Genomic DNA, 15,078 nt, shown 5'->3' with positions numbered 1-15,078 from the left:
ACCTTGTGGTCATACTGTTGGTGACCACAAGATTATGCCAACATTGAGAATAATAACCAAGCCTACTTAACAAACATAAAATTTCTCATTAACATTTATTTATTTTTTTTCCCCATACATTTTCTCATAACCAATTTTAGGGTACCATTTTAACATTTTCCAATTATTTACATCTGTACAGAGAAAGCACACACATCCGAGTGTATACATGTACTACAGTTTAGACTACAAGCATTTACACAGAGGAGAACAAAACAAAACGAGAATCCCACCTCAATCCCAAAAGTATTGTGCTACACAAATGTAGTGACGAAGGCTTCGTGACGCCTCAACCACATCATCCTTTTTTCTACACTTTGGGAACTGAAAGAAAGAAAACGACAAACAAAAAACCTCCAAACTCTCATCTAAAAAGTTAAGGCAGAGACTTTTTTTTTTTCAAGTTTAAATAAAATTCAAGTTTTCAAACACTGTTAATTTATATGTGATGTTTCTTTTTAATTTGTTTCTTTTTTTTGAACATCTTAAAGGTTAATGTAATGAAACCTTCATTACGTTACCCATGGTATGCTTCATTTATTGATGGAAAAATGATCAGTTGCATTCAGGATGTCAGAAAAATCAACAAAGACTTTTCTTTTCTTTTTTGATTAACCAAGAAAAAAAAAAAACACTCACAGGGAAAATACAAGAGAATATAAACAACATACGCCATGACGAACATCTCAAAGCATTCTGCACGTGCCCCACGCTGCAGGAAGACATTAAAAAAAAAAACAACAACAAAAAACGGACTGTCTTGCTCGGCCCAAGACGATTTCTAACTCCAACGAGAACCAATGAACTTAACTAATGAACAGTATGACCGAGAGGGACACTGGAACGCAAAGTCTGCATAAAGGAGAAACCCCACAAAACAGCGCTGGTCCATGTGTGCTGAAGGCTCAGATCTTTTAGCTCTTGATGTATACGTCACTATATAAAATGTACACAATCCCACTCGTATAGTTGTGGTGATATGAAAGCGAATCGGTGAAGGTCATACGATAGACGTTGGTGCATGTCAGTGTCTTTCCCTTCATTTCTACAGATAAAAGCACCAAAGTAACCATGTGACGAACCATAGCACCACACTGGGGTAACAAACAGAGCTAAGAAGCAAATAATATAGCCATCTATCATTGAGATCACAGCAGACTAGGCACATGAACACTTCACCCCTTGCAACCTGAGGACTTTGCAGTGTACAGATCTTCCAGAATTGAATGAAGAGACATCAGAGCAGATTCTTCCCACACTATTGACGAGTAGGGAAAAACAGAAAAGAAATGATACAGCAAACCAATGTGTGCCATTAAAAAGTTAAAAAGAAAAGAAGAAAACGTAAAAGAAAGCATGCACACAAGAACAGGTATACATACACCTGCTACAATATCACATCAGTACACTTTGATAGAGGATTAGCATGTAAAAAAATAATTCAGAGCTCAAAAAAAAGAAACAAAAAAAAAAAACACAATGAACAAAACAGTCACTCCAGTGCTGGAACATCCAAACATAAAAACGGAACAAAACAGATTTACACGAAAGTCTCACTCATGCAGTAATGGCTGGGGCCGTCGAGATTCAGAATCGCATCGGCACCAAGACACTCAAAGTTAGCAAAATTATATACATATCAGTTTTAAAAAAAAGGAAAGAAAACACAAAAATAAAGTGTTTCAGGATCAGCGCTATTCAAAAAAACTAAATCAGTATTTCCTTCCAACAGCACTACTTGAAGATTTAACCCTAAAATAAAGGTGAGCTCTGACAATGTTTTTAAATAGTTAATCTCCAACTGATGCTGGTTCATTAATCCCATTTTCCTTGGAAAACAACAAAAGATCTTATAATAGAAAAACAAAACAACAAAGGACAACAAAAATATTCAGAGAACCCTTATGCACACAAGTGCTTTTGTCTGTAGGCCCTGATTCCAGTGACAAGCTGTCTGTCTGTGTGTGTGTGCGCTCACAGAGACCGTGAGATAAGAGGGACTTGTTTTTTGTTTTTGTTTTGTTTTTTTGAGCAGCCCTGACAAAAGTTTTCGGTCCTGGAAGCAAAGACGAGGCCCTCAGGATTGGTGGAAGGAAGCTGTCGTGCCGCCGCTCTGAGGAGGTTTCACGGTCTCTCTGGGACAAGTGGTCGCTGCAGATTTGGCAGGTGCGGGCGCTGATTCTCTGCATCTGCGTTCTGCCGAGTCAGAAGTCTTGATGTCTTCAGCGGTGGAGCTGAGAGGCCGGGGATCTGCTGATGGCTGCTGTGTTGGTGCATCCCTTATCCTCTGACAGATCTCTGCATAGCTAGGCTTCCGGGGCTCCTGGTTAAACACAGGTTATTGATTATGCATTATTGCATTGTGAAATGTAATTCATAATATAATTCTTTGCATTCAGAATGTAGCATAACAAGAGGCTTTAAACCATCTTTGTACATGAAAGAACAAGTACAGGATCTTTTATCTAGAAGTCTCTTTTGCTCAGTAAGGCTGAATTTATTTAATTAAAATAAATAAAAATGCAGTAATATTTTCAAATGTTCTGTTTTAAAATGTATTCCTGTGATGGCAAAGCTGAATATTAATCAGCCATTACCTCCAGTCCTCAGTTTTTCTCATAATATACTGATTTTATGCTCAAGAAAAATGTATTGTCATCATCAATGTTGAAAACAGTTGTGCTGCTTTATATTTTTGTGAAAACTGCGATACATTTTTCCAGAATTCTGATGGGTAGAAATTTCAAAAGAACATAATTTATTTGAAAAAGAAATATTTAGAAATTATAGATATTTATGAATGTTTTACTTTCAGCTTTGATCAATTTAATGTGTCTTGGCTAAATAAAAGTATTCACTTCTTTCAAAAAATAAATAACAAAATTACTGACCCTGGACTTTTGAACTTTAGCATATATAAGCTGTCAAAGAGTTTGAGCCAATTACAAAGTGCTGAAGGAACTGATGCAAGAGCGCAATAGTTCCATATGATATGCATTTCTGTACAACCCACAAAACAGGTGAGGTTTTTCTAACTTCATCTTTTACATTTGTTTAACTGCTGAAAACCTGGTTTAAAAAAAATAAAAATAAAAAATAAATAAAAACACTGCACTAGCCACAATCAGAGCTTGTTTCTACCATAGAAATTTAAATCATGGTAAAACAGCTCAGCGTTGTCCACCAACTGTACCACTTGGTCTCCTAACACTCAACTAAACATATGATTACATAAACCTGAATATTCTGCTATAAAAAAAAAAGTTTTTGCTTCAGTAAATTACTAAAAGGTGTGATTCCACATGGCGAGGCTACCTGGACACTTACCGATACTGGATTGCTCAGTGGTACGGTTTTAGCAGCGGGTGTCTCGGAGCATTTCTCTGCAGGTGTCTGCATCTCTTTAGGTTTTTCTACAGTTGTCGGTCTGAAACATACAAGCAGTCCATATATTACAATGTCATTTTCTACAGTTTTCCAACATTTCATATTTCCCCCAGAAGTACACTTATGTAAAATGACTTAACTTTGACTAATATTATGATTATATAAGCCAGTGAATTATTTATTTATTTATTGTTTTCTGACAGTACACTTTTTGAAAGAACACATGGCTGAAATGCCAAAAAAAGTTAACATCTGAAATCACTTCCAACACCTTTAAGTGGAAACCGATTTGTCACATGTATTGATTAGTTACTCAGAATAAGAAAACCCACTTTGTAACGGTTGGAGAGGGTGAGTGTTGGTGGTCCACTGTGGTCTGAGCAGCAGGAGCAGGAGAAGCCTGCACAGATTCTTTGGGGGTCCCTGATATCACGCGGCTGGTGACCACATCCTTATTTAGAGGCTGTGAAGAGACAAAGGAGTCTCTGTGAAACTCCTACGGCAAGGACAGCATGAACAAACATAACAGCTGGACAGCAGGAACACACACACACACACTTACTCACTCTACAACATTCAAAACACCCAAGGACTTGTCATGGTTATGACTGACAGCAAGGTCTGCTTTGAACCTGGTACGAGTTAATATTTAAAAACCAAGAGCATTTGGTAAATTCTCTACAATTCGCAAATATAAGTCCGAAATGTTTTTCCTCTTCCTTTTTTAAAGTGCAGCACTCGAACACAAAAGACACTCATGAAAGACAGAATGTAAGTCAACCTTGTCTTTAACTGCTCCGGAGACAATGTCAGACAGTCGGTTGTCAAGGCTGTTTTCAGTTTTTACTTCAGGTTTTAGATTTCCTGCGGCTCCAGGCAGAGGAGGGAAGCTGGACAGACCCAGCTCAAAGCTGGGGGAGGGAGTACGCTCCTGAACAGGAGGGGGCGACGGTGTTGCTGCTCTCTGTTAAACACAGATTGAGAAAAAGTGTTGAAATGTGGACAACAAATTGAGCCTGCATTGGCACATTTATTTTTAACTCTGACTAACTTTTGTTATCTAACCCATCATAACAGAAGTAAAACTCAACAAAACATTTGTATATGCAGTGTTTGTTGAAACAAAGCAAATGACATACTGGAAACTTGTTGTCATCTCTTCTTTTCCTGTATCCATAGCCGCCCCTTCTTCAAAGAAACAAAAAACAAATCAAACAAACTACATGGAAAATATGACCACCATTTCTTAAGGAAACAGAACTCTATGAGCTTTTTTCCCCAGTTTGGATATGGTATTATGAAAATATTTATGAAATTAATAAACAGCCGGTGCAGATGTGCAGCATTACCTTCCACGGCCTGCGTTCAGAGAATAATCGGCTCCATTCACTTCCATTCGTCCACTTCCAACCTGGTCCCGGCGTGGATAACACAGACCGCTGGGTAGTCGAGGTCGGCTACCCAGGTGATGAGCCTGTGGAGGACGCGTCCCATTGGGAACTCTCTCCGAAGGGAAAGTAGAGAAAGCAGCAGGGTTTTCCAGCAGAGTGGTTCCACGTTCTGTAGTGAGTCGAATGTGTGTTTTGTTGTGGTTCCTGTTTGAATGAAAGAATTGTTACACAGCTGTTTTCTATTTTAATATATTTTGAAGAGTAATTTATTCCTGTGATGCAAAGCTGAATTTTCAGCATCATTATTCCAGTCTTCGGGTCACATGATCGTTTAGAAATAAGATGACCAGACGTCCTGTTTTTCAGCTCTATTTTTAGTGTCCTGACTTATTTTGAAAAAGTCGTGTTTTGTCCCGTATTTCGAAAATTCTTTATGACTGGGTGATAAAAGGCAAGTAGTGGAAGTGTTCTGTCATGCGAGAACAGCCTTATCAAAGGTAACTGAGCTTGTCATAGAACAAAATAACCATCCAATCACAATTTGTTTTCGAATTAACATTCAGGAAGAAAAGGTGGGATAGATAGGCGGAATCCACGGAAACCCAGTTCTGCAATCAGCTCTCCTTGTGCCTTAATCGTCAAATACACACACAGCTGTCAAAATGTTCATCGTGTGGAGTATCTCATGTAAATACAGTCGGTTATGGCTTAAGAAAACAAACAGGTGGGTGAAAACCGGATGTCTGTCAGTATATTACATTAATTTGGTCTTAAAGGGATAGCAGCCTAAATACATGTCTCTCTCAAATGTTAATCAAACAACAAAATATGTTAAATGTATACAGGTTAAACCTACTGTATTACAAAAACTAAACAAAATCGGCAAATCATGTATTTTCATTGTGCATTCCAACTAATCTTAATCAAGGTTATTTTAAAGGAGTTAAAAAAATAAATTAAATAAAAAGTTATCCGTTTTTGCAAATAAACACTTCAGATATATATCATTTAAATATCATGAAATAAAATGTCTCATATCGTGGTCGTATGAAGACATTTGCCCTCCAGGACTGAAGTTGCCCAGCCCTGATTTATTTGGGATAGAAATCTTGTCAAATTAAAAAATTATTTACTGTCACTCTTGGTCAATTTAAAACATCCATGCTGAAAAGTATTAATTTCTTTCTTTAAACTGGTAGTGTAAATGTATATCAGATGTTTTCACTGTAACAAAAATACCTGGTTCGAGGTGAATATTGGCGCATATTTAGTGGAGATGTTGCGGATTTAAACGTTGGAGAACCAGCGAAGCCATTAATGAACGCAGGGCTGGGAAATGGAGTAACCTGTTGGTTGACAACACCTGATTAGTACCTCCCCAGACACCACTCAGATATTCCTCAGAGCCAAACAGGACAAATGGGACTTACAAGAGCAGGGTCCAGGTAGCTCTGCGTAGCTGACCAGCCCTGAGGCGTCACCAGTCTGTAAAGAGGAAACTGTTGCTGTGCTCCATACACAGGTGGGATGTAGTAAGGGGTGTAGCGCTGTTGGACATTTGAGGACACATCCCCTGGCCGATACCCATTCTTTGGCACAAAGGTATTGACGGCAATGGCCTTGGCCTTTATTCTTGCCTAGAGTACATTTGTAGATGGACACAAGAACTTTATTTGAAAGTGTGGAGAAAGGGAGAAACCTTGAGTCACTAAAAATAGCACAAAATATCCTTCAGTGATGTCACATATGCTGCATTGCCCTCTACCTTTATCGGCTTCCCTTGAAAAGTTTTCACCTCTTCTCTGAGATACTGATATGCCTGAAAGAGTGATGCATGCCAACATTTAGTAACAGGGAGAGAGCTTATTAAAAATCCTGAGGCGGTAATCTGAGATGATCAAATCAGGGGCAATAAAGGAGACACTTACCAGCTGAGCATCTGCCTCAGTTTCAAAGGTGATGAACCAGTTGTCGTTGTAGGCAAACTCACAATTGATGAATTTGGGCAAGTTATCGCTCTTAAAGAGTGCTTCAACTTCCTGTAAAAATGAAAGCCAAATGTCATACAACACAAACATTAACTCAGAGTATTAAAGATGTAACTGAATAAGAGTGATGCATACCTCCAGAGGAGTGGCCTCGGGAACCTCTCTGAGAATTACGATGCAGCGGTTTTGATTGGGCCGCACTTTCTCTCCACATTTGTCCACTTGAACGAGAGGCAGTGCTGGTAAGTCAAAAAGCATCATTAAATGTCAGACCCATCTGCTGTGTGTAACCAAACGTGTAACCAAACCCATTTTAAGAGTCTAAAACAAAAAGCCACACTGTGACCCATTAAAGTTCAAAGGTGATGATTTTAGGCTCACTTTTTAAGATGTCTGCAATGAGATCCACATCAGTGGTGAGTTTCTTGATTTGATCAAGGTTTGCCAAAGTCACTATTGGCACATACTGGTCACTATCCATTTGTGAGATGAGGTACATGTCATTGGCTAGATTCTCCCTGGAAAAGGATTAGAGTCAGGTCACCATCAATCCTACACGGACTCAACACCCTCAAGCTTTTAAGAACATTCACTACAGTTCAAAAGTTTGGGGTCAATATGATTTTTAATTAAATTGTTTTAAATTAATAAATTTTCTTCAGCAAGAATGCATTAAATTGATCAAAAGTGTAGTGTACATCCAAACCTACATTTGCTATAAAACTAAGATTATTGTAATAATTATTGTAAGCATTTGCATAAGTGTAACATCTCAATGAGTTATTAACACAGAACAGTCTGAAATTCACTCTTCTTGATTTAAGGTACCGTGTCAGGATACGTTATGTTTAAAATAAATTTAAAAAAAAGCTGTGAACTTTTGGTAAGTGCACCCAACAGGACCAGGTACAAATCAATAAGCTGACTCAGTGTGATCAGTTGTGAAAGATGCTAGTAATTACCTAGAGAGGCAGAACTCCAGTGTTGCCTTCAACTGTTCCCGAAGGTCTTCGAGCTGTCTGGAGGAGTCTGAATCATCTACCCCTGCACACAAGAATTAAACAAATGATCAAATATTTAACAATGCTATATTTATTCATTCTTAATGAATGATTTTGCCAACTTGTGTCATAGTAAACATGCATGACTGTAAACAACTGTAATAAGAGTAGGTTGACAACAATGAACAAAAGGATATTACCTTTCATACTGGTGTTCTGGTTTGACACAATGCCCTTCTCACTGGCTGAGCTTCCCATGTACATTGATTCTGACTGTGCTGCAAAGGGCAGCTCTACAGATGTAGATACCTGCTGTTCCTCATTCCAGTTCCCTTTGTCTTCACTGTTGTTATAACCTTGCATGGACAAAAACAAATCAGAACCTCTTTAGACTGATAAGGATGGTATACACCAATTTAACTTAGGAACAATCATTTTTGGAGGTGTACCTCCTGAGATGCAGTTTGATGGGTCATCGGCCGCTTCTACCCATGACTGCTGAGAATCTGGGCAGGTTGGAGCAGAGGCCTCCGGTTTAGGTATGTTATTGGCCCATGCCTTTGCATTGGGATTGAGGTCTGAGATCTTGGAGGATTCCTTAAAAAAACAAAAAAACAAAAAAACATGGGTTATCCATTGGGCACATGATTATGAATCAAAAGCATGTTCAACCATGGGCTGAATCAATGCCTTTACAGTCACGCAACTAAATCATGGTCAGTGGTCATTTAATACGGATATACGGCATTACATAAAATACAAAATCCAAGTAACATCTGCAAGCAAATGATGCTAGAGTTTGTTTTTTTAGAATGGACTAAAACTAATATTTTTTTCAAGATGGCAACCTCATTTACTAATAAAATATAAAAAATAAAATATATTTTTTTAAATATATGTCATTTGGTTTAATATTTTTGTTATCCAATGCATTGAAAATTCATACACTTAACAGTGGCTAAAGAGTCCATATTTTAAAAGCTACTGTATAACTAAGCTTAAAGCAGGCTAGAGAAGTACTCACAAGTTCACTATAAGCATTCTGCCAGTCCCATACACAAGATCCTTCAGTGGCTAACAGGTTATAAGGATAGGGTGCAATGAAACCCATAGAGGTCTGGAAATCAGATTCAGCATCCCGTTCAACATTTGCCATTGTAAGGCTTGCCTCAGAGACAGCGTTGTCCCATGCTGACACCAACGCACAGGCTTTGGCGTTATCAGAAAACAGGACATGTGGTTCTTTGGCCCACACCGGAAGGCAGTGACTAGAGTCCACCTCATCGCTCAACTCTGATTTCCCAAGAAGGTCTGAAACCATATTCAGCATGCCTTGCTCTCCCTCCTTTTCATCCGAGCACTGAGGGTTTTCCACCTGCACAGGAACCGTGAATTGATCTTTATTGAGAAAATATATCTCGTAAGATGGCAAGGTGGCGTAAACATCAACCTGGTCAGGCTCTACTGGTAATGGAATTGCTGTATTAACATAAGAAACTTCTTTACTCATATCATCAGCAATGACTTTCAAATCAGACTGATCAAAGTCAAGAGCTCCAAGACTGCTTGTTATAAGTTGGGAAACATGAGGCATGGTAGTTGTCAAGCACTCAACGGAAGCATAATCACTACCATGGCCTTGTACAGCACATGACCGCGCATCTCCAGTTTCAAGTGATAGTCTTGCAGTACTCACGAGAGGAATGCCACAGTCAACAACATCTCTGATTTCCCCCATGTCATAAGGGTCTCCACGGTCCTGAATGGATGTAACTGAAGATCTCTGAATATCACTGGCTAGATGCTCTGAAGAAGGGTCCAAATATTGGCAAGTGCTTTCCCTTGTGCAGTTTATTGACAATGAAGAGCAATCAAATGTCTCCAAAACTTCAGGTTGGCATGGTGGTTGAGAAAGTGTTTGTACATCACTGCTAGCAGAACAAACAGATTTCAAACAATCATTGTTGTTATTCCCATCATTTAGGCAATTAAGCAGCTCTAAAGTCGGTACGAGTCCCTGCGGTTCAAGTTCTGACATTTCGGTTTCACCATCATCTGCACACAAACAAATCTCAGCCAGTGCCTTCTGTTCATCCTCACTGAAGCATTTGCTGGCAATATGCATCTTCTCATCATGCTGTAAACAAGTCTCTCCAATTTCATTGTCCATGACTTGCTCTTGTGCTGCTGCCGGCAGTTCGCTTCCCAAACCCACCTGTATTAAATAACTCACTGCAATGCTTTCTGGATGTCCTTTATTACAGACATCATTGTCTGATGTGTTTACAAACCAGGTGGCATTGCTCTGGAAGAGATCTTTCTCAACAGGACAATCAGAACTGGGTATAGGTACTGAGTTTGTATGAATGTCATCAGAAACAGAAGAACTCAAAGAACTTACATTGTGATAATCAGCTTCTTCGGATTTACCAGGGACTTCAATCAGATGCTCAAAGTTCACAAAAGCATTTGTAGGAAGGAGAGATGGACTCTTGTCACATGGTTCAGCATTTATAAAATTTGCATTTGGTTCTACATTCTGTTCCCCGTTTGGACTGACACATTCTGACACAATCTTTGTCTGGTCAGTGGAAAAAACACAGCAAGGGAAAACGTGTTTACTCAAAGTCATGTCCATTTTGTCTTCTTTTGCATTACAAGTGAAATCTAAACAAATATCTTGTGCATGAGATGGACTGCTCAAATGCTGAAGCGCACCAGCATCCTTGAACATGTCAGATTCATTTGTCTGGCGTTCACTTTGCAATTTACTGCACTGCCAAGGATTCAGAATGACCTCGTCTGGTGTTGCTATTTGCCTTGGTTCAACTCCAACTCTAGAACAGGAAGGTGATTTTGACTGGTTGTCTTCTTTATCAGAAGTCAGTGGGGTTTCAGAGCAAAACTTTACATTTTCAATCTCTACAGAGGCATCTTTCCTTGCGAACGCTTGGTTGTCGGTCTCAACTAACTTTACTGATGCAGATGTGTTGACAGCTGAGAAAGCTTGAGGCATTTTTTTGAGAACCTTCTCAGTCGGGGTCTTCTTGGAAACACATTGATCTGATTCCATGATAGCTATGTTAAGGTTTGGAGACCTATCTCCTGTGTTTCTAAGAGAAGAAGTGAAGGAATCAATATTATCTGACAAAATAGGTTTCTTCTCCACCTTTTGGTTCATTGATTCTCTATTATCATCATTTTTGCATTGAGTTTCCAATTCTAATTCATCTGGAGGACCACTCAGATCTTGCGGTCTCAACATAGATTCTTCAAAAACAGCATAATGCATGTTGAGTTGAGCTGAACCACTCTTCAGATCTGTGGCCTTATAACCAAAGCTACTATAAAGATCATGGTTGTTAAGTAGGTCAGCAGGTTCCCCCTGTGGCAATGCAGTATCTGTACTTGACTTCAACACAGACATCTGTCCATTTTGCGCCAGCAGATCTGGGGAGGGTTGATCAATGACGTCCTCTACAGCAATAGAGGGAGAAAGTGTGTTCTCTATATCTGTACAAAGAGTGAAAACGTCATTTTCGGATAAAGGCCTTTCATTTTCTTGAGCAGGAAATGGTTTTACAAGATCTGGGAGTGTATGTTCTTCATTTTGAAGTGCTAAATTTACATGTAGACTTGTCGAAGACCCTGTCTCTGAGGGACCTTTTTCTGTTTGTTGTGTTGCTGTAATTTCATGTGAAGGCTCTGAATCCGATATTGTTTGGTCTTTCGGGAGTAATGAATTATCAAACAAAGCCTTTTCAGAGACAGCTGGAGCATTTGCGTACCTGACTGCGTCAGCTTCTGTCACAGACTGGTGCCCACACTCGCTCCCGAGATCCTCCAAATCAATCAAGCAGATGCTATAGAAACTCTGTTCTTTTTTAAAGCCATGGTCAGTGATCAACAGTCCAGAATTTCCATCTTCTGAGTCATCCAGATTTATTGAGCTCCTAGAGTATTTATTGAATGGAGGGCTGACATGTTGTGGAGTGAACACAGGATTTGATTGTACATCCCACAGGGTCTTAACTGGTTCCTCTTTTGCAATAATGGAGAAACCAGAGTGTTGATCTTTTAAAATGCATGACGGACTATTGCCCAGGGTATTTCGTCTAAAGGTGGTGTTCTCACTCTTGCCATATCTAGTTAATTTTGTGGAATCCTGTTGACCATCACAAAACCATTTTGCTCTCATTATGGCATTTTCAGCTATTCTCCTTTTCACAGAATCCAATGTTTCAGGTTCCTTAATTTTGCAATTGTCTCTGCCCTCTGTCCCCATTTCACTGGCATTTCCTTTCTGGACCACAGCCTCGTGGACAGGCGGATCGCCAACAGGTGGGTCCCAAAATGACATTCCTTCCTGTACACTGTCACCGCCCTCTTTAATGAGGTTGAGACCTGCTGACAAATTTGTGGAGGAAGCATTACAACTGGTATCTAAAGCAGTGTTCACGTTCCCATTGTCAGAAGGCTTCTCGCTGGCCAAATCGGCGACAGACCAAGCGCAGTCTCTGACGTCTTTCACTGTGGAGCCCTCGGGAATGGCTGCCTGAAGAAGACTTGTTCTCTCGCTGACCAGGTTAAGGTTCAGTTCTTTGCTGAAACAACACCCCATAATTTAATTTGTGATAGGACACCAATGCAAACCAGTGAACAAAAACTAGCTCCTCTCACAAGCTCCTCGGAGAGAGAAAGAGAGACAGAGGCGCACGCTATGGCTGCTTACCCCCTCCCCAGATCCAAAATAGCACATTTAAAATTATACAGCTGACTCACATGGGCCCATCACTCAAATTTGAACTCTCTCCAATGATTGGTCCTTCAATGGACGCTGCTCTTGCACTGAATGAATGGGATCAGCAACTTGGCAAGGTCCCAAAACTCAAGGGTGGTTCACGCAACCGCCTGTTAAGCCCTTTCACAACGCCCAAAGTTGGGTGGGGTGTCTCAGTTGTTTCGCTAGTAGGTTTTTATTCCCTAATCACAATTATTTAACATACTTCAAAAGACTATATGTAGGTTGTACTTTACCAAAAGGGGAACGTCTTTCTCCTTTGCTTCCTGTGGCTGCTGCACCTGTGGCTCCACGATAGTTTTTCCTTCCTGGTCTGAAGTCATGAGCTGTCCAGGTTCTAGCTCCGAACGCAGAGCTCTCCAGACCACCAGGGAACTGTGGATGACAAAACAATGGAAATAAATCAAGTACAAATCTTTTACAAAATCAACTGAAATGACAACACATACAAGGTTATCTATAAATGGGAACATTACAAATAATATGTTATAAAATTCAACAATATTCACACCACATTATTCATTAAAATAAATTACCAACTGATTAAACTTATTTTATTTATACTTATTACTTCATATGAGTTATAAAGTATTTTTTTATATTAACACACATATACATATATATATATACACACACACACACGTATGCGTGTTATTCACAACTGTTTATATTATGTCATTTAAAAAAAAAAAAACTTAACTCCATTATAATTTTTAAATAAACTTATTGTTTTATACTTACAGTTTTGACAACAGGTACAAATTCTTAAACCTTTTGAGACCCCCTCCCCCAATCTGTACAGTAGAGCTGACTGGTCAATATAACTAATGGGGAAAGCATCTCTGAATGAACTGACCTCATCAAAACCTACAAACACTTAACACGCTGAAAACGGTCTGTTACTGAAAACGGTTCGAAATACCAGATATCTCAAATTGATTATGGTCTTTAACAGACTGCAAGATTGCATTCATGAGAAACCCATTCTTTAAAACACTTGCATAGTCATTTAAACAGAAACTGAGTAAAAAGCATCTGTAATGTAATCAAAAATATAATAAAATATTGTATAGGCACATGAATGTAAACAAACATCAATAATGCATATAAATCCCAAATAAGATAATTCTACCATTTAATGTACTTTAAAATTGAATTACGCATCTAGGGAAATATAACATAAGCATTTAATACCTACTTGATCGTGTTAACATAAAAAAAACATACATTTGGTCTGTCAAATGCGAATGCTGACTCAAGACAGTCCTTTCAAATGACACATGGTAGATGTTTACATTATAACAGTACGTAAACATGACAGCATCGCAATGCAACCACTTAAAATTACCAATATTTAAATGCATGTGTTATAAAACGACATGTAAAAAAACATATGCAAACTAAAACATTACTGAAAGTTACATAAATGTATTGGAGATGTCAAATCAACCCAATCCATATGTCAAAGCAAATGAATGCTGCAGGCCAAACCCACAAACAGACAGCTGCTAGCTGAACCAGCCAAACTATCCTGCTCCATTAAGTTAACTGCACACGAACATATCAAAACAAACTTTCAAATCCTTAAAATCTTCAACTACCAAACATTAAGTGTCAAACATCCATCAAACAGCGTATTTTAACAGAGAAACAATAAGAGTGTCTGTGTTAGGCTACATGCTAAAGACTGGCAGATATTGAGAATATAGCTAGCCTGTACAGTTAGCTCAAGCTGCTAACATCAAATGGCGAATAAACACTTCACGTAGTCATTTTTCGATCAAATTACTGTCTAAAACTATACATGGATAAAAAGCGTGCTTATATATGCGCGTTGATCGCGCGTCTGAGTATCCACTCACCGGTTTCTGCTCTCTGCGCACGGGAGACTGTTTGCGGCCCGAGCGTCTGACTTCCACGAACAAAACTTAGAAAACAAATCCACAAATCCGTGCAGGAAACGTTCAAACCACCACAAAACCGTTAACAGCCTCCAAATACCACCAGCTCCTCGATATCAGGCCTGATAGTGAACTTTAAAGGTCTGTTTGGTGATGTTTAAGTGACTGGCTAACGTTTGTTGTCGAGATGGTAACAACACCGAGAGTGAATGCGTGTTATTCTTCAAAACGGCTTAAGTCTCAGTGCGAATAACGCAACTAACTTCAACTGTGACGTTACGTGCTATTTAAACTGCGATATGATGAGGAACGGAGCCACACGCCTCTTCCCTCCCCGTGTATTTGTGTCCGGAGTTGAGCTTCACTCTCTCGGCCAAACCGCACCACGAACTCCCGCCCAGAGCAGCTTTATTGACTAGCCCGCCCACTCTCCACTGCGGCCCTTTCAATAACTCAACGGCTGTATCTTCTATCCGCGTTTGGCTGCAGTTCAATGAACGCTGTCGATAGGGGGCGCTATAAGACAACGAATTGTGAGTGCTCTGACGTCAAAAAGATTAAAAAGTTAAA

At 39.3% G+C, this 15,078-nt stretch overlaps 1 protein-coding gene across 5 annotated transcripts; it reads right to left on the bottom strand.

Annotated features, from left to right (window-relative positions):
• Positions 1-76: 76 nt before the first annotated feature.
• Positions 77-14,943, bottom strand: LOC132116202 (la-related protein 4B-like). Of its 5 annotated transcripts, none has more exons than XM_059524882.1 (17): positions 14,470-14,941; positions 12,844-12,982; positions 8,256-8,403; positions 8,007-8,162; positions 7,768-7,849; positions 7,187-7,323; positions 6,941-7,044; positions 6,746-6,856; positions 6,583-6,636; positions 6,248-6,454; positions 6,057-6,163; positions 4,776-5,021; positions 4,566-4,611; positions 4,208-4,390; positions 3,759-3,922; positions 3,355-3,466; positions 77-2,362 (listed from the first exon to the last, which is right to left on the bottom strand). In XM_059524882.1, the coding sequence occupies exons 2-17, from the start codon at positions 12,928-12,930 to the stop codon at positions 2,117-2,119; spliced, it is 2,190 nt and encodes a 729-aa protein (XP_059380865.1). In that variant the 5' UTR covers positions 12,931-12,982; positions 14,470-14,941; the 3' UTR covers positions 77-2,116. The 5 variants fall into 5 exon arrangements, with proteins under 5 accessions (XP_059380865.1, XP_059380864.1, XP_059380867.1 ...); XM_059524881.1 differs by having other exon boundaries at positions 4,566-4,614; positions 14,470-14,940; XM_059524884.1 differs by having other exon boundaries at positions 3,759-3,889; positions 14,470-14,937.
• Between the last annotated feature and the right edge of the window lie 135 nt (positions 14,944-15,078).

This window comes from Carassius carassius, chromosome 35, assembly GCF_963082965.1.
Source record: "Carassius carassius chromosome 35, fCarCar2.1, whole genome shotgun sequence".
Taxonomy (NCBI): Eukaryota; Metazoa; Chordata; class Actinopteri; order Cypriniformes; family Cyprinidae; genus Carassius; species Carassius carassius.
This window is presented reverse-complemented; position numbering and strand designations above follow the sequence as displayed.